We start from the raw sequence: 21,841 nt of genomic DNA, 5'->3' as shown, positions 1-21,841 counted from the left end.
GAAGGGCGGAGTGAATCTTCCAGAGGAGACCGTTAGTCAGTCCTACGGGGATTTAGGCGATGTAGATTTCAAAATAAATGAGAAGCGATGTTTCATAATGGAAGAAGCGATTTGGTCCATGCGGTGCTGTGGCTATAAAGGCGCTCGTGACCCTCCTCTTCATTTGAAGCATTTTAATTATCATTTTTAACTACATCTTTGCTCCGCCGAGCGGTATTTGCGTGGTTTATGACGGCGACCCCACCAGCGCTAATGTTCCGAACGTGCTGATGAGGAGAGGTCGGTGCGAAGTGGGGGCAGAGTCCTTCGGTGGGAGGCAAGATCCCTGTCCACTGGCCCCGGGAGGAAAGCTGGCTGGCACAGGACGCGTTCTTCCCGTGGACCCTCCCTCCCTGGGCCCTGCCCCGAAGATTTGGCCCCAGGAGCCGAGCTGAATCCGAATTACGCTCGGGTTGCATCTCTTGTCTTCCGGATCCTAGAGCAGTTGCGTGTTTAATTTTCCTTTTTAAGGGGTTGATGAGTTCGTTCATTCAGTTGCATATAGTGAGCGCTTTCTGTGGGCAAGGCACTGTGCTAAGCCCTTGGGAGAGAACAACATAAGCGCAGAGAGAGATTGGGGCTAGACTATCTATGGATACGACCTTTGACTTCACAAGGCAAAAGTGTGGGTGTCAGAAGGGGATCTTTTCTGGCTTTTTTAGTTGGCCTCTTAACTCAATATAATAGAGTAATAACAACAATGATGATGATTATGGTATCTGTTAAGCGCTTACTGTGTCCCAGATACTGTACTGAGCGCTGGGATGGATACAGGCAAATGGGGTCGGACGCAGGCCCCGTCCCACGTGGGGCCCCCAGTCTCACTCCCCGTTTTACGGATGAGGTAACTGAGGCCCAGAGAAGCAGCGTAGCCCAGTGGAAAGAGCCCTGGCTTGGGAGTCAGAGGGCAGGGGTTCAAATCCCGGCTCTGCCACTTGTCAGAGCACTGTTCTAAGCGCTGAGGTAGATACTGGGGAATGAGGTTGTCCCACGTGAGGCTCACAGTCTTCATCCCCATTTTACAGATGAGGGAACTGAGGCACAGAGAAGTGAAGTGACTTGCCCACAGTCACACAGCTGACAAGGGGCAGAATTGGGATTCGAACCCATGACCTCTGACTCCCAAGCCCGGGCTCTTTCCACTGAGTCACGCTGCTTCCATTCATCCAAAGACAGCTACTGCCCCCAAATGAAAAATGGGTACATTTTTTGTCGATGGTTAGTTTTAGAAGGTAAAGCTTAGAAGCTCAAGTAATGATCAGACTCAGAACTGTGCCCGGCACATAGTGAACGCTTAAATGCCACAGTCATTAATTATTGTTATTATCATTATCAAGAGGCCCGATCATAGCACTCCACCCCCTAACCCCATCTTCTCTGCCTAGTTTCTAGCGGCATTCGTTGTGGGAATGGACCCCGCTGAATGTGGGGGGTCAGAGACTGATGAGGCTAACACATGCCCATTCAGCTTGGATCCTTCAGTCAGTTGTGTCTGTGTAGCCTCTTCCCCCCCTCCCCCCCCCAGTTGGCCAACCCAGTTGTGTTGTCTCGTACTCTCCCCGCACTAAGTGCTCAATAAACACCCCGAAGTGATTACAGACCCCTTTGGAACGTTTATGCTGTCGAGAGGACCCACAACTGGAGAAAAAGGTGTAGGTTTGGAATTTAGGAGAGGGTTTTTTGGGGTTTTTTTGGCTTGATGTTCTAGTACCCGCCAGCCTCGAGAAGTTATCACTCAAAAGCCGCTGGCCCCAAGGAGCTCGAAGTATAGTGGGAAAGATGAAAGGGACAAATAGAAATCAGTTTTAAAAAATAGTCGCCGGGGAGTGTCCCGAAAAGCTCCTGGGGACCTCTTCAAGACTACTTGTTTTGGTGGGGGTAAATTGTCTTCATTCAATCATATTTATTGAGCGCTCACTGTTTGCAGAGCACTGTACTAAGCCCTTGGAAAGTACAATTCAGCAACAAATAGAAACAATCCCTGCCCACAACAGGCTCACTGTGTAGAAGGAGGGAGACGGACATCAACACAAGTAAACAGACATCAGTAGCGTCAATATTAATAAATAGAATTAGAGGTGGAGACACATCATTAATATAAATGAATAGAATTTTGTGTACGTAGGTCAGAATTCCAGTAATTAAAAAGCGTACTCTGGTTCCCTTCAGGACAAAGCACAATTGCTGGTGAAGAGCCATCGAAAGGTTCCCTCTTGCAGGAAGTGCACTTGAAATTTCTGCTAACAGGACTCCTTTCCGGACTTCCCCTGCCTCCATTCGCAATTCGAATGTGCCCACCTCTTACCACGAAGAACATAAAGCTATATCAGCCTCTCCTTGCCGTCGGTGAGTATTTTCGCGGTTTTTAAGAATGCCGTTCTTATGGTAACGCAGAGCAGACGAGGCGGGTTTCCCGAGGACTTCTTTGTCTGGGGTGGGTTTTGAAAGGAGAGAGATATTTTAAGAGCCTTTTTTAAATTTTCCCTTTGCCTCCCAGTCTGTTCTTCTTTTCTCCGGCTCTGGTCTTGGCCCAGAGAAGGTCAATTCTGAGAATTAAGGATGAAAAACATTGGCAACTTCTCCGAACATGCGAAGTGGCTCTTCCACCGAGTTGAATTGCTCTCTTCTTTGGGCACATTCATTCATTCAGTCGTATTTATCGAGCGTCTCTGGTGACCTAGCTTCCATTAATTATTGATTGTCTGACACACTAGAGATGCTTGGAAATAGCGATGAGAAGGTTTGTGTGGTATCCATTTTCACTTCTTTACCGAAAATGGAACATCGTACTATTTTCAGCTTCATATTGGCCCAATACATATTTATTATTCAAGAGTGACGGGAGAAGTTTTCTTTTAATGATGATAATAATGGCGGTAAGTGTTTACTGTGTGTCAGGCACTGTACGAAGAGCTGTACAAAATAATCAGGTTAGACACAGTCCCTGTCCCACCTGGGGCCCGTAGAGGGAAGAGGATTTATTCTCCATTCTACAGGTGAGGGAACTGAGGCACAGAAAAGTGAAACGAGTGGCGAGGTTCATGCAGCAGTCAAGGGGCAGAGCAGGAATTAGAACCCAGGTCCTCTGATTCTCAGGCCCATCTTCTTTCTGCTTTCTTTTCTTTGAAAACCAACATATTCAATCTTTACCTTTGAAAATCTTCTCAGGCGGCGCTGTCAGCGTCGAGGCATTGAAAGTTGGGTATAGATATAACCGTTCCTTGAAAGCCAGATTTTATGTGACCTTTACTTTAATATTAAATCTTTTTTGCGTTTAGTAATTTAGTCATTTACTTCACAAGATACTTCTGCTAGCGATAATACCAATAGCATCTATTGAGCACCCGTTGGGTTTTAATGTGCCGTACTAAGGACTTGGGAAAGTTCAGCCGAGGCAACGGGATTGTTTTGCCCACAAGAAGCCGACACTCTGAGGTGGCTTTATGCTCTCCCTAGTATTTGTGCTTTATCCTTCTTAAATGTCTGTTCAAAGACCTGTTTTCCTTCACTACCAATGTGCCTGATATTTGGGTTTTTTTGTTCCTCTATGGACAGTGAAGTTTCCAGCTGGTTATTAGTAATTTGGCAACGATAAATTGCTCTCTCTGTGTCTCTCTCTCCTGCTCCCATCTTTTTCTCTCTTTGTCTCTTACTTTTTCACTTTTATTTTCTTTCCGCGTGAAGGCAAAGAGGAAAAAGTACCATTTAGGACTGTGAAAAAGTACCGGGGATTTTCCCCCAATACAGTGTCATTATTCACAAATCCAGAATTTAAGCCTGATAACTTTATTAAATACACATTTTTAGTGAGGTGCCTTCATCCTTATGAAGACATGATTATAACTTCATACGAATATGGAAAAAGCTGAACCCTTTGTCTCTTCTGAATCTCCTCCTCTTTGTACGTTTCTTATCGGAGTCGACCACACCACAGTCGTACGGTCTTCGAATCTCTCAACTTTGGTGCTATCTTCATGTCTATAATTCTATATATAATTCATATTTATGCCCGTTTTACTTGTTTTAATTCATTCGGTCGTATTTATTGAGCGCTCACCGTGTGCAGAGCACCGTACCAAATGCTTGGAAAGCGCAATTCAGCAACAAATACGGACAATCCTTACCCAACAACGGGCTTGCGGTCTAGAAGGGGGGAGATGGACATCAAATCGAGTAAACAGGCATCAATAGCATCAATATAAATAAATAGAATTATAGATATGTGCACATTAATAAAATGAATAGAAAAATAATAAATATGTGCATATATGCTAATACATATATATAATTCGATTTATTTATATTGATGCTATCGATGCCTGTTTCCTTGTTCGGATGTCTTTCTCCCCGCTTCTAGACTGTGAGCCCGTCTCTCTTTTTTGCTGAATGGTACTTTCCAAGGGCGTAGTACAGCGCTCCGCACACAGTGAGCGCTCAATAAGTCCGATTGGATGAATGAATGAATTCCTCCCTGTCTTGAAACTCCCCATTCAAAATCTTTTTCTCCGCAGTTTTCCCAGAGCCATCGTTTCTCCTCCTCCATTAATAGTAATAATTCGATATTTAAGCATTTACTATGTGTCAAGCCCTTGTACTAAGTGCTGGGCTATCGATCGGACACGGTCCTTGACCCACACGGGGCTCCCAGTCCAAGTAGGAGAAAGAAGAGGTAGTTAATCCCCATTTTACAGGTGAGGCATCCGAGACACAGAGAAGTTAAGTGAGTTGGCCGAGGTCACGTAGCAGGCAAATGACAGAACCAAGATTACAGTCCTGAGCTCTTTTCACTAAACCTCGCTCCTTCTCATTAAGACCGGCATCTTGGTCTAAGCCTTTCTACCCTCCCAGCTGGTCAGCTGTTTCGGCATTTTGACTGGTCTGCCTGCTTCCAACCTCTCTTCCTCCCCTCGTGCTTCCCAGATCATCCTGTTAAAGCGCCGTTAAGAAGGCGGCACCAGCTTCCATTTCTCTGTGCGTCGAACCGAAGCTCCCGACCCTCGGATTCGAGTCTCTCCATTAACCGGAGTCCACATTTTACCTGTCTGCTCTCTTCTCTTGCCAGACCACACTTCACGTGCTTGGCTCTTCCTAGGCCAACCTTCTAAGATCACCTTGCTCTGGGTTCCACCGTTGAGGGCTCCCTTTCGCTCCTCCTCTCCTAAAATCCATCAAAGCGGGTACTTCCCCACCGTGCAAGACTTTGAATAACAGTTACCTCCCCAGAAAAACAGCAGTGTTGCCTGTTGGAAAGAACATGGGCCTGGGAATCCACAACCTGGGTTCTTTTCCTGGCTTTGCCACCTGGCCGCTGGGAGACGAGTGACTTTGACTTTTCTGGGTTTCAGTTTCCTATTCCATGGGGTTAAAATGCGGGTTCTCCCTTGTGGGACTGGCAGCGGCGTGACGTGGTGACTAGAGCCCGGGCCTGGGAGTCAGAAGGTCATGGGTTCTAATCCCGGCTCTCCCCTCGTCTGCTCTGTGACCTTGGGTGAGTCACTTCATTTCTCTGGGCCTCAGTTCCCTCATCTGTAAAATGGGGATTCAAACTGTGAGCCCTATGGGGGACGGGGACCCTCCCCAACCCGATTATCTTGTATCTACCCCGGCGCTTCGAACGGTGGCCCGGTACATAGTAAGCGCTTAACAAGTACCATAATTATACAAATAATCGTCAATATTATTATTATTTCATATCTTTCCCAGCCTTTCATCTATGTTTGGTACTTGACAAATACAATAATGAGTATTATTATTATCGTCATTATTATCGTTAAGCATTTCACTAACCACTACCTCAGCGGTCAGGGCTTCCCATTAGCACATTTATATGTCTTGAATTATTAATTTTTGCTTATTTTTCTTGTTACCCCTTATATATACGTGTTCCCTCTTGTTCCCAGTGCGTGCACACTGCCTATAGCTCCCTCTCTGAGCCATTGCGTTGTAAATTTCTACATTTGTTGTACCCTTAAGTTTCTAGTACGGTGTTCTCAGCTCAGTGAGCACCCAGTACAGTCCTCTGAACGCAGCGGGTGCCCAGTCGACGCTGCTGCTGCTGCTGCTCTGACAAAAATGAAGTCTAATATTCAACCTCATTGCTCCTTGACTCGCTGCTCAGAAAAGGTTAATAGCAATTCTGCTTAGGTCTGAGATTTCATTAGAGATTGAGGCGCATTTTGCCAAAGATGAAATAACGACCCGTTTGCTGGGTAGATGGGTAACACCGAAGGAAAAGGTTAAATCTTATAAATGGTTCCCATTATTTTTATTTCCGTAAATTCATTTGGGTTCCAAACAATCATTAGGAAGGTTTTTTGGGTTTTTTTTTTTGCGGCGATATGCTTTTATCACTATATAAATGAAAACGATTTAAGTGAGTAAAGCACTCAGAATAACTAATTTGCACGATGAACATTGTTTCATAACTTATGAACGTCCTAGTCCCAAATTTTGGGTTGCCATGGACGGAAAGGGTCTAGGTCGTTTGGGTCAAAGCCTATATTTTCCACGTAAGGAACTTAAGCTGTAGGAAAAAAAGAGCGTCACCTCCAGGATACTGCTTAAGTATCATAGAGAAGCAGTATCGCCTCGTGGAAAGAGCACGGGCCTGGGAGTCGGGATATCGGTTTCTAACCCCGGCTCTGTCACCTGTCTGCTGCGTGACCTTGTGCCAGTCACTTAACTTCTCTGCGCCTCCTTTACCTCATCTGTAAAATGGGGATTAAATGCTCCTCCCTCAGCCTTAGACTGTGAGCCCCATGGGGACCGGGGGGAGTGTGTCCGACCTGATTATCTTGTATCAACCCCCCGTTCTTAGTACGGTGCTTGGTATATACTCAACGCTTAACAGATACTCCTGAAAAAAGGTAGGAGTTCATTCCGAGCGCCCCGTACAGTGCTCTGCTCATAGTAAGCGCTCAATACTCTTCTGATTTTACTCCAGAATTCTTTCGTGCAATCATGAAAACCAGATGTAAATGTTTCCATTTTGGCTGGGCTCTGCAAATTTTGGGAGGGAGTGTGGCTTATGATTTCAGTATAAGACTTAAATATGTTGGAGTGTCTCTCTCTCTCTCCCCGTCCTTTCCCCACTTCTTCCCATCCCTGTCCCTCCCTCTCCCCATTCTGCCCCCTTTCCTTCCCCTCTCCCTGTTCCTTTCCTTACTCCTCTCATTTCCACCCTCCCCCGACTTCCCATGTAAGCCCATCACTGGGCAGGGATTGTCTCTATCTGTTGCCGAATAGTCCATTCCAAGCGCTTAGTACAGTGCTCTGCACAGAGTAAGCGCTCAGTAAATGCTATTGAATGAATGAATGAATATTGAATGAATGACTGAATAATGACATTGTGAAGACAAGAAGATCACATGCCATTAATTGGCTCAGTGGAAAGCCTGGGCTTCGGAGTCAGAGGTCACGGGTTCGACTCCCGGCTCTGCCACTTGTCAGCTGTGTGACTGTGGGCAAGTCACTTCACTTCTCGGCGCCTCAGTTACCTCATCTGGAAAATGGGGATTAACTGTGAGCCTCACGTGGGACGACCCGATTACCCTCTATCTACCCCAGGGCTTAGAGCAGTGCTCTGCACATAGTAAGCGCTTAATAAATACCAACATTCAGAAAGGTATCGATGAGGGAGTCTTGCTCTGGGGACAGTCGGCGAACCCCGGCCCTTACGCTTCAGGACTGAGAACCCGGTGAAGCAGCTGATTTTAAGGCTCCAGGTTGTTCCCAGAGTTATTTCCACTCTCTCTCTCCCATGCCAGCCAGCTTCCCACTGGTGTTCAAAGCTCAAAGAGTGCGTTGGAGGGAATGTGTATTGTAAGAGATAATTAATATGTGTTCTTCTGTTCTTGACGTGTAAGTAGCGTCTACCTCCCTGACTTTAAGCAGAGTTAAGGGCTGAAATACATTTATCTCCGGTCACCCTACGTGACTCCATTCCTCCTGATATACCCAACTGCCTCTTGAAGGGGTTTTCGTCCGTTGAGACATGGGTATCTGAAATTCTGTTATATGTGCTATCTTAGAAATGCTCGACTTGCATCTGAATACAGTCGGGAATGTAATCATTCGGATTTACCGAGTGCTTTCTGTGTCCAAAGGACCGTACCGAGCGGTCGACAGAGTGGGGAGGCAGCGTGGCGTAGTGCCAAGGGCTTGGGTGTCGGAGGACGTGGGTTCTAATTCCTACTCCGCCACTTGTCTGCTGGGTGACCTTGGGTAAGCCACTTAACTTCTCTGTGCCTCAGTTTCCTCATCTGTAAAATGAGGATTAAGACTGTGAGCCCCACGTGGGGCGACCTGATCAGCTTGTATCCACCCCAGCGCTTAGAACAATGCTTGGCACATGGAAAACACTTAACTACCATAATTATTATTGCAGTATAACAGAGTTGGTAGACATGTTCCTTGCCCACAGTGAGCTTAGGATCTAGAGGGGGAGATAACCATTAATGAAAATAAAGAAATTACGGATGTGTAAGTAAGTGCTGTGGGGCTGTAAGGGTGCAGATCCTAACGCCAAGAGTGAAATCTAAGAAAGGCTGAGAAACGGGTTCTGGTCTGTGCTCGGGTCAGAGACCGTAAATGGTGTTATAGCTTGTCATTCAAAATCTAGCGCCCTCATTTCTGCCAAGATGTATTTTCATTACACATTTTGGCTCGAATGCCGTTAGGAAAGACAGGGAATGTCTGCCCGACCCGCACTGGATCCCCTGCGGGTGCCGGGAGAGGACACGTAGGTTTACATCCTCGTGGATTCGGAATGGGCGAGCGCCACAGCGTGAGTTTTCCGAGGAACCCACGAGGTACGGCGAGTTTGCAAGGAGAACCGGATCTCACCCGATTGCCGTCGATTGCTAAAATCCCGCCTTTAGACTAAGGGGTATCCACCGAACCTCAGGTCCTAGTTTGGTTTAGTTCATTTTTTGTACCAAGCGCGTCCATTCTAGTGGCCACGGGGAGAGCATCGCCGTCATCGTCCACAGTAACACTGGGGTGCCCGATCTCTGCACAATCAATCGGTGGTTATTTACTGAGCGCTTACTGCGGGCAGAACTGGTGGGTCCGATTCCCTCCCGCCGGCGGATCCGATTCCCTCCCGCAGAGAGGAGCTTACGGTGCAGAACGCTGAAGCAGAAATGACATTGTAATTTAAAAAGAGGAAGCAGCATAAATCGACGAAGATAGAATAATTAAAGGAGGGAGGGACTCTAATAACATAATACTCAGGACTGTGGCGTTTGAGTGCTCTGCACACAGTAAGCGCTCGATAAATACGTTTGAATGAATGAATGGGGGAGGTTTGTTGTTTTTTCCGTAAGCCCAGTAAAGCACTGGGAACTAGTGAATGATAGGGCTTTAAATCTGAACCGATAATTCACTTAAAATAAGCTTCGTTTAAAACTTGCAATATTCATTTTTGCAGGCACGAGCAATGGGTCTGTTTTAGTGTATCATCTTACCAGTGGATTATTACACAAGGAATTAAGTATTCATTCCTGTGAAGTCAAGTGAGTATGTCTTTGTGTGGCTGTGGTGCATTTCTCTTTTTTCACTTTCAAATCGGTTTAGGAGATGAAAAGTGAAGGTTTCAGTAGAACCCAGGCTACCTAGACTTTTCTTATTACGGAAGAGAAGATTTCTTTCGGTGTCTTATTTTGCTGCGTGCCATCCAGTAGCAATTAGTGTCTGCTCTGAGAGAGCAAGATAATTACGGTAAATTGAAAGTTGCAGTTAGATTAAAAACTTTGCCAAATTATAAATATTAAATTCCTAACTAATGTGCTTGCCGATCAAGGATGAGCAGGGTTGTTTACGTATTCCTAGAACATTACACAACTGGGAATTCTTAACACAACAAGCTTTATTGCTGCATCGTTTTTATTTTATTCCCGGGACTCGTGTATTTCTCTCTAGAAATGCACTCCGTCACCGTTCGGGTTAATTTGTTCTTGTTTTTATGGCGAGGAAGATGGACTTGTAATTATTCTGATTACTTAGTTCAATACCAAATTGCATTAAAGGGTGTTTTTTGTTACATTGAATTAAATCATTAGCTCTCACACGATTTTTGCTTCTTAACTTTAAACAGCAGAGAAGGCACCGGTTAACGTTTGCCCTTCGATACCTGGGCGTGATGTGATCTGCATTGGGCCATAAACATCGACCCTGTTGCGTTGTACTCTCCCAAACGCTCGGTACAGTGCTCTGCGCGCACCAAATGCTCAGAGGATACGGCTGATGATACAGGACAACCAGGGTCAGAGAATGGGCATGAAAATTAGTCCCGGAATTAGTACACAGGGTGCAGTTACGTTGGATTAAATTGGAAGCTGGCAGGAGGCCGCTATAAAAACGGAGAACCTGTCCGATACAGAAAGTAACAGGGAACTTTCAGACTCTCATGAAGAAAATCTTTGGGGGAAACGGGGAAAAAGTCCCAGGAACCAGGTACAAACTGGAAACCAAGACAAGCAAGTACATTTTGAAGAAAATAGGAAGAGGTGATACTCCTAAAACCAAGATCCTCTATAGGAACTTGGCACTGTGGCTTGGTGGAAAGAGCCCGGGCTTGGGAGTCAGAGGTCGTGGGTTCTAATCCCGGCTCCGCCACCTCTCAGCTACGTGACTTTGGGCAGGTCGCTTCACTTCTCTGTGCCTCGGTCACCTCATCTGGAAAATGGGGATTAAGACTGTGAGCCCCAGGTGGGACAACCTGCTTACCTTGTTATCTGCCCCAGCGCTTAGAGCAGTGCTCGGCCCGTAATGAGCGCTTCACAAATACGGTCCTTATTATTGTTGTTATTATTACTCTACGGCCCCAGGGGTCGATACGTACAATTGTAAGATACTAGGAGACGATCGGTCTTTGTCGGTAAAACCTCAGTACGCGGACCGGTCTTAGTCGTCGATTAGGCTTCAGTATGTGGGTGGGTGCTTTTAACAGCCAGTTCAAAAGATTTTTCCCTGGGAATCCATTCCCCCCGCCCCCCCCGCCCACTTTCTAAATTCCCTGAGGCTGAGGAACCTCTTCAGGGAGTTGAAGCCATTGGAACATCAATAATAATAATAATAATGTTGGTATTTGTTAAGCGCTTACTACGTGCAGAGCACTGTTCGAAGCGGTGGGGGAGATACAGGGGAATGAGGTTGTCCCTCGTGAGGCCCACAGTCTTCATTCCCATTTTACAGATGAGGGAACCGAGGCACAGAGAAGTGAAGTGACTTGCCCACGGTCACACAGTTGACAAGGGGCAGAGTCAGGATTCGAACCCATGACCTCTGACTCCCAAGCCCGGGCCCTTGCCACTGAGCCACGCTGCTTCTCTAAAGACCCCGCCATTATATCTAGAGGTTGAAACGGGAAAACTGGCTCCCACCTCGTTCAGGAGGAAGAGCACCCGCAGCACCCAGTTCCCCCGCACCGATTTGGATACCGTAACCGATCAGTCAAGCAGTGGTATTTGGTGAGTGCTTACGGTGTGCAGAGCGCTGTACTGAGCGCTCGGGAGAGTACAGTACGGCAGAGCTGGTAGACGTGATACCGGCCCGCCGGGGACGTACGGACTAGATGGGGAGACTAGATAGTGATAAATTACTGCTGGCTGCGTGCCTACGTGCTGTGGGGCAGGGGAGAGGGTGAAAAAATGCTTAATAATAATAATGTTGGTATTTGGTAAGCGCTTACTATGTGCAGAGCACTGGTCTAAGCGCCGGGGTAGATACAGGGTAATCGGGTTGTCCCACGTGAGGCTCACGGTCTTAATCCTCATTTTCCAGATGAGGTAACTGAGGCGCAGAGAAGTTAAGGGACTTGCCCGAGGTCACCCAGCTGACAAGCGGCAGAGCCGGGATTCGAACCCATGACCCCCCGACTCCCCAGCCCGGGCTCTTTCCGCCGATCCCCGCTGCTTAAGGGGAACGGACCCACGTTCACAGTGACGCAGACGTCCGGTCCCGGAGGGCTCGTTTGGAAAAAGCCTCTTCGAGGATCTGTGATTTTTGGTAGAGCTTCGAAGATGGGGAGAGCGGAGGCTTGTTGGACACGAAGGGTGGCGGGACGTGGGAAAGGGGTCGTCGCTGAACCAGACGGGGTTGAGGTGCAGCGGGTAGGTTGGCGTTAGAGGAGAGGAATGGGTGGGCCGGGTTATAGTAGGAAATCAGAGAGGGAAGGTAGGAGGAGGGAGAACCAGTGGAAAGGAGTTTTTGTCAGTCCCGTTTATTCAGTCGTATTTATCGAGCGCTTACTGTGTGCCGAGCACCGTACCGAGCACTTGAGAGAGTACGGTTTATCTAACGGGTGCATTCCCTGCCCACAGCGAGCTTTATTTACTGAGCGCTTACTCTGTGCAGAGAAGCAGCGTGGCTTAGTGGAAAAAGCCCGGGCTGGGGAGTCAGAGGTCACGCGTTCCAATCCCGGCTCCGCCGCTTGTCGGCCGGGTGACCTCGGGCAAGTCGCTTCACTTCTCGCTGCCTCGGTTCCCTCGTCTGTAAAATGGGGAGTGAGACTGTGACCCCCACGTGGGACAACCCCGTTCCCTTGTGTCTACCCCAGCGCTTAGAACGGTGCCCGGCACATAGTAAGCGCTTAACAGATACCAGCGTTATCATTGACTGTGCTAAGCGCTTGAGAGAGAACTATGTAGCAGGCACATTCCCCGCCCACAGCAAGCCTACAGTCCCGAGGGCGAGAGAAACATTCATTCAGTAGTATTTATTGAGCGCTTACTATGTGCAGGGCACTGTACCGAGCGCTTGGAATGTACCATTCGGCAGCAGATGGAGACAGTCCCTGCCCGTCATTAATAGAAATAAATTGCAGGTGGTAATTGCTTGGTGGGGAGATGACTAGGCAGCCACTGGAGATTTTCGGGGGGAGGCGAGAAATGGACTAATCGTAACCACCTTTCACAAATGCAGGGGTCCCTCAAAGCCTCAACGATTATCCCAAGAGCTGCCCGGAGCAGCCCGTGGTCCTTTTGGCTCTATGGTCGGCCTCCTGGACGTGCCACAAAGAGATAGGCGGCCTGAATGAAATCCCAAATGATCCCAGGAGTGAAATGTTCTTTAAAAGGTTTTCCCTCTTCATTGCTGTTTTCGAGATCGTTCCTGTCGGTTGATCTCTAAGACGCTGCCCGAGTGGATATAGAGAAGCAGCGGGGCTCAGTGGAAAGAGCACGGGCTTGGGAGTCAGAGGATCTGGGTTCTAATCCTGGCTCCGTCTGTCAGATATGTGACTTTGGGCAAGTCACTTCTCTGTGCCTCAGTGACCTCATCTGTAAATGGGGATTAAGACCGTGAGCCTCAGGTGGGACAACCTGATTACCCTGTATCTACCCAAGCGCTTAGAACGGTGCTCTGCCCATAATAAGCGCTTCACAAATACCAACATTATTATTATTGTTATTACTAAAATCCCTCTTGTTCATATTTCACAAATTCAATATTAAACAGCAAAGCCATTATGAAATTTCACAGATACGATGCTTATAAGCACCATCAAGCCCGTGACGGAACTGAACCCAAATGACCCAGAGTGTTGTAGCATTCCAAGCGCTTAGTACACTGCTGTGCACATAGTAAGCGCTCAATAAATACTATTGAATGAATCGAATGAATGAACAAGAGCATTTTCTCATTTCACTGGTCCGAGCAAAAACTAACCTTAAATGTGAATATTCTCAACACGGTATTATGAGTACATGCTGGCGGTATCGTTTTCACATATGATTGATTTTGGGGGGGTTTTTAAAAAATCTTTTCACCTAATTGAAGGTGAGTTTCAGTTGTCAGTTTACGGGGTCAGAACACACAATTTTCTAGTGCCTTCAAAAAGCGATATACAGCAGTTGCAAACGGTGTTTCTGAAGACTGTTGTAGATATGCCAGATTTCTGCTTAACAGGGTCATCTGTTTCTAGACTAAGGTATTGAGCCAGTTTAAGTTAGTTTTTAAGACCTTTGTTAGTGGTGTCAAATGACACCACATTGCAATTCGGGGAGCTTTCTGAATACTGATATTGGTCAGTATTGTGTCCTGAAGGATTCTGGTTACGATCTCTCCGGCAACGGTCCAATTTTTAAAATATCTGCGAGCCCTAAACTTCCTCCCAAAGACACATCCAGCTTTTTAAGAGAATTCGTCGGCGACACCTCCGAGCCCTGTTTAAGTTCATTCGTTCATTCAATAGTTTTTATTGAGCGCTTACTATGTGCAGGGCACTGTACTAAGCGCTTGGAATGTACGAATCGGCAACAGATCGAGACAATCCCTGCCCTTTGACGGGCTTACAGTCGAATCGGGAGAGACAGACAGACAAGAACAATAGCAATAAATAGAATCAAGGGGGTGAACATCTCATTAAAACAATGGCAAATACATAGAATCAAGGTGATATGCATCTCATTAACAAAATAAATAGGGTAATGAAAATATTTACAGAGTCAAGACCAACGCAGTCCGTTCCCCAGCGTTACGCTCCTCCTCGTTGCGGCTCAGCCTCGGGGGTGGAATGCGTGCGGGAAAGCCGATGGTCCTGGCGAACTGAAGTCAAGGATTCTGCTAGCGATCATCGGGGAGAGCCAAACAACATTTCAGAGTTGAGGGGAAGGAATCAACATACCTTTGGGAGATAAAGAGAGCAGGCACGTCCCCCTGGCTCCTCAGGGCTTGATAAAAACAAGCCACGGACAATGCTGGACCCCATTTACGAACTGGGAGTCAGTCATCCAGGGAAGGGCAGCGTCCTGACACCCTGTTATCGACAAGGGGATAGCTCTTTGGAGCAAAAGAGACAAGACGCCAAAGAGAAAACGGCACCAGGCAGGCACCGTTAAACGTACCACAACTTTTTGCGTGTCCTTGGTGGCCGGGACCGTGGGACCGCCGTTTATCTTCTCAGCCTCACACACACCGATAGGTGAATTTCACTATCAGTGACATCTTTTCTAAACCGTAAACTCGTCGTGGGCAGGGATTGTGTCTGTTAATGGTGTTTTTGGGTTGTCTCCCGAACCCTTAGTACGGTGTTCTGCACGCAGTGCGCACTCAATAAATACGACTGACCGACTGACTTCTCTGATTGTGAAAGACCACTAAATGTGTTCCTCGAGCAGGGACTTGGAGATGATTGGGATTCAGCGAGGCAGTGCAGAACGCGCTGCCTAAATGAGTCGGTTCTGTAACGGGTCTTGTTGAGGTACCTAAATATAGCGTGGTTACGTCAGTTACGAACCGGACTTTCTCGGCATATTTACTCACGCTGGAAGGACTTTATTGCCAGAAAAACCGTCTCTACATGCCATGGGCAAGTCTCCGATTGGAATAAGAGTTTAAATTGCAGAACGGATCCAGGAGAGTTCTAGGCCACCTGAATTCTCCTGGTAATTCTCAGTGGAGTCAAGGAGAAATGTCACATTCCTGCAATGCGGAGTAGTCGGGGCTCGGGAATTGCAGTAGTCAATTTCCAGGCATTGCTCCCCTTCAACCTCTTTGAAAACTAGTTCGTGTGCAAATTGGAGTGATTATCAACTCGCACCTTCTGTTCAGAACTATTAGAAAGAAGAATGGAAACAGATTCCCTTCGGGCCAAAGTGCATATTTCAGAAAATTCAAAACAGGACACACCAGCCCCAATGCAAGGATACTTAACCAGTTGCTTGATAACTGTCTTGTCAATGTACCGGGTTTTTTTTTTTATTAAATGATATTTGCCTAGCTTTTAATATGTGCCAGGCACCGTCCTAAGTGCTGTGGTAGATAGAAGGTGGGTTGGGCACAGGCCCTGTCCCACGTGGGACTCACTGTCCTAATCCCCGTTTTACCGATGAGGGAACTGAGGCCCAGAGAAGTGAAGTGACTTGTCCAAGGTTACCCAGCAGACGAGTAGCCGAGATGGGATTAGCAACCGGGTCCTCAGATTTCCAGGCCCAGGCTCTTTCCACTCGGCCACGCGGCTTGTCACGTACCTTGGACATAGAGGTTTCTCTCCATAAAATAACAAGGGTCTGACTCTGGAATCAAACAATTTTATTATCGGACCCATCAATTTATTGAAGTAGCTGTTACGTCTTTATCTTTAGCTCATTATCCATGCTCATCATGGTTTGAAATAGCCCACGTGAGTCAAGTTACAGAGAACTCAGTAATTTTTCACTCCTACTAAAATATCTTTTAAGACCAGCTTTTGGAAAGCAAAAGACCCTTCCATCCTTCTGGGGAATAATGAAATCCCTAAAATTATGACAAGAGAAGACAAGGGAGAGGAGTAAAGTGCATATGTAATGCCCCAGCTGGGTGATTAGCCTTCTGGTAATTGGAAATTACAGTCTCAACTCCAAGAATATAACAATTCAGAGGATACTTGTTTTAAAAGCCTGCTGCACTGTAGTTCTTGCAGTGAATATTATTTTGATCCAGGTAGTAAAGGCGGTGAGAAACTTAGCCACTTTGTGTCTAACCAAAGAAAGAATAATATTTTGGGCAAAACTCAAGTCATTATACCATTTTCTGGTTTGACTTCATCTTCCTTCGCTCCAAGGTGCTTGTAGCATCAATAACCCTATGTGGTCTGCTGACCATTTTTGGTTTGTGAGTGAGACTTTATGCCTTTTTTATCTTTTTATTTTTTGTACGATATCTAAGTATCTACTATGTGTCAAGCAATATTCTAAGCGCTGGGGTAGATACCAGTTAATCAGGTGGGACACAGTCTCTGCCCAAAATGGAGCTCACAGCTAAGTAGGAAAGCAGTGCGGCTCAGCGGAAAGAGCAAGGGCTTGGGAGTCAGAGGTCACGGGTTCGAATCCCAGCTCCACCGCTTGTCAGCTATGTGACTTTGGGCAAGTCACTTCCCTTCTCTGTGCCTCAGTTACCTCATCTGGAAAATGGGGATGAAGATTGTGAGCCCCACGTGGGACAACCTGATCACCTTGCATCCTCCCAGCGCTTAGAACAGTGCTTTGCACTTAGTAAGCGCTTAAATGCCATTATCATTATTATTAGGAAAGAGAGCAGGTATCGGATCCCCATTTTGCAGTTGAGAAAACCTAGGCACATAAGTGACTTACCCAAGGCCACACACCGGCCAAGTGGCGGAGCAGGATTAGAACCGAGGTCCCCTGGCTTGTTCATTCGTTCCTTTTGCCAGAAAATGTGTCCCTTTCCTGGTTTGGGCGGTATTTCTCGTTTGCTCGGTTTTTCTTTTGGGGCTCTAAAGGGTTTACCAGTGGTCCCCTCTATGGAGAACAGGGCTACGGCTTCCTTTCCCCTTCCCTAGCACCAGGTTTCCAGTTGATCTCCGTAACTTCTCACCCCACGGCTCATGTCAGTGCTTGGCGCACAGTAAGCGCTTAACAGATACCATCATCGTTATTATGATTATTTATGGTTCTACAAAGGTGGCGTGCGAGAGCTGTTATCAGGGAGCCGCTTCTCTGCCTGTAGTAGCGTTGGTTTGTATTTATTTGTTTTTATTGTAGTTGTTGAGCGCTTACTATGTACCAGACACTGTTCTAAACGCTGGAGTAGATACAAGCCAGGCAGGTTAGACAGAGTCCATGTCCCAGGTGGGGCTCACAATCTCAATCTCCATTTGGCAGGTGAGATAACCGAGGCCCAGAGAAGTTAAGCGATCCGCCCAAGGTCACACGGCGGACGCGTGGCGGAAACCGGATTAGAACCCAGGTCCTTCCGACTCCCAGGCCCCTGCTCAATCCACTGGGCCGTGCTGCTTCCCAGCACCCCAGCTACAAGCCGCAAAATGGGGATTTATACCATTTTCTGGTTTGACTTCATCATCCTTCACTGTAAGGGGCTCGTAGCATCAATGACCTTATAAAGTCTGCTGACCATTTAGCCCACTTAGCGGTCAGCGGTATTTATTGAAGGGGAGGGAAAGCAGAGGAGAAGTGGACTAAATATTTGGCAAAGTCCAATGTACCGGAGTCGGTGGGCGTGAACCCTGCCCACAGGGAGCTTTCAGTCTATAGGACAGACAGACAATAAAATCATTTCCTGTCATGGAGTAGGCTGGTAGCCAGACCAGTATCTCCTCCTTGCCTCAATAGTTTATTTTTTCAAATGATGTGTGTTAAGAGCTTACTCTCTGCCGGGGACTTAATGGGGTTGCACTCAATCCCCGTCCCACGGGGGGAGTCCCAGTTGTATTCCCCATTTTACGGATGAGGTAACTGAGGCACTGAGAAGTGAAATAATAATTGCGGTAATTGTTAAGCGCTTACTCTGTGCCAGGCACTGTACTAAGCGCTGGGGTGGACGCAAGCCGGTCGGGTTGGACACATTCCCTGTCCCAGATTGGGCTCACGGCCTACGGATGAGTTAACTGAGGCCCGGAGAAATGAAGTGACTTGCCCAGAGTCACACAGCAGACAGGTGGTGGAGCCGGGATTAGAACCCAGGTCCTCTGATTTCCAGGCCTGTGCTCTTTCCACTAGGCCACATGCTTCCCACACTGCTAGCTTTCTGCCAATATTAATTATGGTATTTAAGCACCAAGCACTGTTCTAAGTGCTGGGGTAGATAATACTAATAATGTTGGCATTTGTTAAGCGCTTACTATGTGCAGAGCACCGTTCTAAGCGCTGGGGGAGATACAGGGTAATGGGGTTGTCCCACGTGAGGCTCACAGTCTTCATCCCCATTTTACAGATGAGGTAACTGAAGCACAGAAAAGTTAAGGGACTTGCCACAGTCACACAACCGACAAGTGGCGGAGAGGGGATTCGAACCCACCACCTCTGACTCCCAAGCCCGGGCTCTTGCCACCGATTGGTCATGCCAAGCCAGTTGGTCAAGGTGTCTGTAAATACGCGTCAGACTCAAGCGTCTCCTTCTTGACTTGATTTCAATCCCACCGGTAACATTACTCCTGAAAACCTGAGCTCAGCCGTGCTCGCGGCTCCTGTAACGCAGGTGGAGAAAGAGCACGGCGAGGCTAAATGGTTAGAGCACGGGCCTCGGAGTCGAGAGGATCTGGATTCACAAAGCGGACAAGTGGATTTGCACCCGGGGCCTCTGACTCCCAGGCCTGTGCTCTCTCCCCTCGGCCACGCTACCTGAAACACAGTCCCGCATCATATCTGACAGACCACTGGTCTCCCCAAGTTCAAAGCCCTTCTGAAATCACTTCTCCTCCAGGGGATCTTCCCTGGTAAATCTATCATTTCTTATCTTTTCGCCCCTAATTGCTAACTTCAACTCCTCCACACCACCCAACCGTGTAGTTTTGCACAACCTCTAGAAGAATGTGTGGTCCTATAGGTCTCTCTCCCCTATACTCTAAACTCCTTAAGGGCAAGCTTTATGCATACAGATTTTATTGTGCTCTCCCAAGTGTTAGTTCAGAGTATTGAATCAGGTGATCCGTAAGTGCTACTGATTATTTTTGGACCCCATAAATGTATTTATTCATTTCAGAGCGGGATTCAAGTTTGATCGGACACACATCGTCGTGTGTTAATTAGCTGTCGTTATTAATCATATTTATGGCACATTTACTGTGTGCAGAGCACAGCGCTAAGCGCTCGGGAGGATACAGTATAACATCAGACACAGTCCCTGCCCACAACGAGCTCACAGCCTAGACTACAGATGACAGCCTCATAACTACCTTTTCTATAATTCAGTGGCAGGTAAAGAGCCTTGTATTTCAGGGTAGGAAAGTAGCCTCGTATTTTACGGAAAAGGATTCACGTAACTAAATAATTGAAGCACTCATACCTGTCTGCTGGGTTTTTTTTTTTAATAGGGGCATCGAGTGGACAAGTTTGACAGGTTTTCTCTCTTTTGCTACATCGACACCCAATAATTTGGGGTTAGTGAGAAATGAACTACAGCTGGTTGACCTTCCGACAGGTACGTGTTCATCTGGGATCTTCCTTTTTTTATTAGGAACAAGAGGAGTCGGGACTAAGGGTGAGGAGTAGGGAGGGAGAGACGATTAACATGGTTTTGGTAGTTCTAAATGAATCAGGATCGCTTCCCCGGACTTGTCCGCCTCATGGATAAAATTGAAATTATCAGGCGTGATCTCCTCTGCTCCTCTCCAGTCCCTCCCTCCTTCTGTCCCCTCTTCAACTTTCCCATCTTTTACAGCGGTATCTCAAGAGGAGATTCCACTTCCCAGTTGCACCGACTTTTTCCCTCCCTGACCACCATCTTCAGCTGTTCGCTTTCCAAAACTCCTTCTCCATTGCTCAGATATCCCCTATCCAAAAAAAAAAAAAGCCCACCCTCCCTTGACTCCACGGCACTCTTCGCTTATCGCCTCATCCTCCCTCCCACTTCACGTCTGCCAGACTGTCGGTCTTCCCTCCGTCAAAACCCTACTAAAATCAACTGTTCCCTACCCTGTCCCCTGTGCAGTGGATCTGTACACTTTAAGGCCTCGTCATGCACACCAGACTCCTTCAAAACCCTACTAAAATCACCCGTTCCCTACTCTGTCCCCTGTGCAGTGGATCTATACCCTTTAAGGCCTCGTTATTCACACCAACCTCAGCCCCTCAGCACCAGTGCCCATATCCGTAATTTATTGTAATGTCTGTCTCTCCATCTAGGCCGTAAGACCCATATGTGTCGATCCATAATTAATTTTAATGTCTGCCTCTCCATGTAGACTGTAAGCTCTCTACGGGTAGGGAGCGTGTTTTAAACAACTCTTTTTTATTGTACTCTCCCAAGCACTTGTCTGAGGTTCTGAACACAGTAAGCATTCAATAAGTAGCATTGATTGATTGGATTTTGAAGATGTTTTTAATGCAAAGTGTCTTGAAAGGCAGAAATGTAAAAAAATTTGTATTATTATCAGATCATTCCACACATTGGTTAACGGCTTCATTCACTACAGATATTTAATGCATTTTATAGTTGACGGGGTTTAGAGATTGGAATTAATTGACAGAAAAGTACATTTTTTTCCAAGGATGATCTCTGAAGGCCTTTATCCTTCCTGTACATATCTCTGATCAGTTAATGGCACATCTGATTTTAGGGGGGAAATGCAAATCTTTTCGAAGTAGGAGAGGTTATAGTATATCTCACTGCAGAATGACAGGAGAGAAAGAGAAGCAGCGATCTGGAATTTGCAGTACGCTGAGGGTGTGATAGGTCAATTATATTGGTTTATGTCTTTTTTGGAGATTATTTTTTTGAGGTCCTGTCAGTGTTTTCTGTTCCTTAATATGTGCATTTTAGGGAGGAGCACTGCGTTCCGTGGTGAAAGAGGTAACGACGAACCGGCTATCGAAATGATTAAAGTGTCTCATTTGAAGTAAGTACTTGGCCTGGATAGAGCATCAGAGTAGACGCGAGGTTGTTTCTCTTTTATATGACAGCTACAGCAGGCAGAAACACTAGGATATGTTTCCTCTATGCTGTAAGATCATCGTGGGCAGGGAATTGTTATATTGGACTCTCCCAAGCACTCAGTACAGCGCCCTGCGCACAGTCAGCGCTCAATAAATACGATTGAATGAATATCCCTCATTAACTCACCCCCATGGCCAGATTCTCGAGGTTTCCCTCTCCCCCGATTCTTCCTGTCATTCATCTCCATCTAACTCTCTCTTCACCGATTCCAATCACCCTTCACGGACCTAAATTTCACCAGCTAGTTTCAGCCTTTCGCTTCCCTGCCCGGACTACCCCGATGATCATTTTAAATTAGTCTGCAGCAGAGCCAGAAGCTATAAATGCCCGTCAGGCGGCAGGTGGGACTCCGCCCAAGCGCTCTCCTGCTTCTCGTTAAGGTGCTGCCGGGATGCCGAAGAGAACCGTA

General features: G+C 46.9%; 1 protein-coding gene across 2 annotated transcripts in view; it reads left to right on the top strand.

The window, feature by feature from the left end:
* Window positions 1-21,841, top strand: part of WDR11 (WD repeat domain 11) — a 99,384-nt gene that overhangs the window by 33,714 nt on the left and 43,829 nt on the right. For both annotated transcript variants that reach the window (XM_029080466.2, XM_029080465.2), the window contains exons 10-13: window positions 2,209-2,385; window positions 9,470-9,554; window positions 19,811-19,917; window positions 21,259-21,334. In XM_029080466.2, coding sequence (XP_028936299.1) covers window positions 2,209-2,385; window positions 9,470-9,554; window positions 19,811-19,917; window positions 21,259-21,334 — 445 coding nt within the window. The remainder of the gene's footprint in view (window positions 1-2,208; window positions 2,386-9,469; window positions 9,555-19,810; window positions 19,918-21,258; window positions 21,335-21,841) is intronic.

Source organism: Ornithorhynchus anatinus, chromosome 16 (genome assembly GCF_004115215.2).
Source record: "Ornithorhynchus anatinus isolate Pmale09 chromosome 16, mOrnAna1.pri.v4, whole genome shotgun sequence".
Classification (NCBI taxonomy): Eukaryota; Metazoa; Chordata; class Mammalia; order Monotremata; family Ornithorhynchidae; genus Ornithorhynchus; species Ornithorhynchus anatinus.
This window is presented reverse-complemented; position numbering and strand designations above follow the sequence as displayed.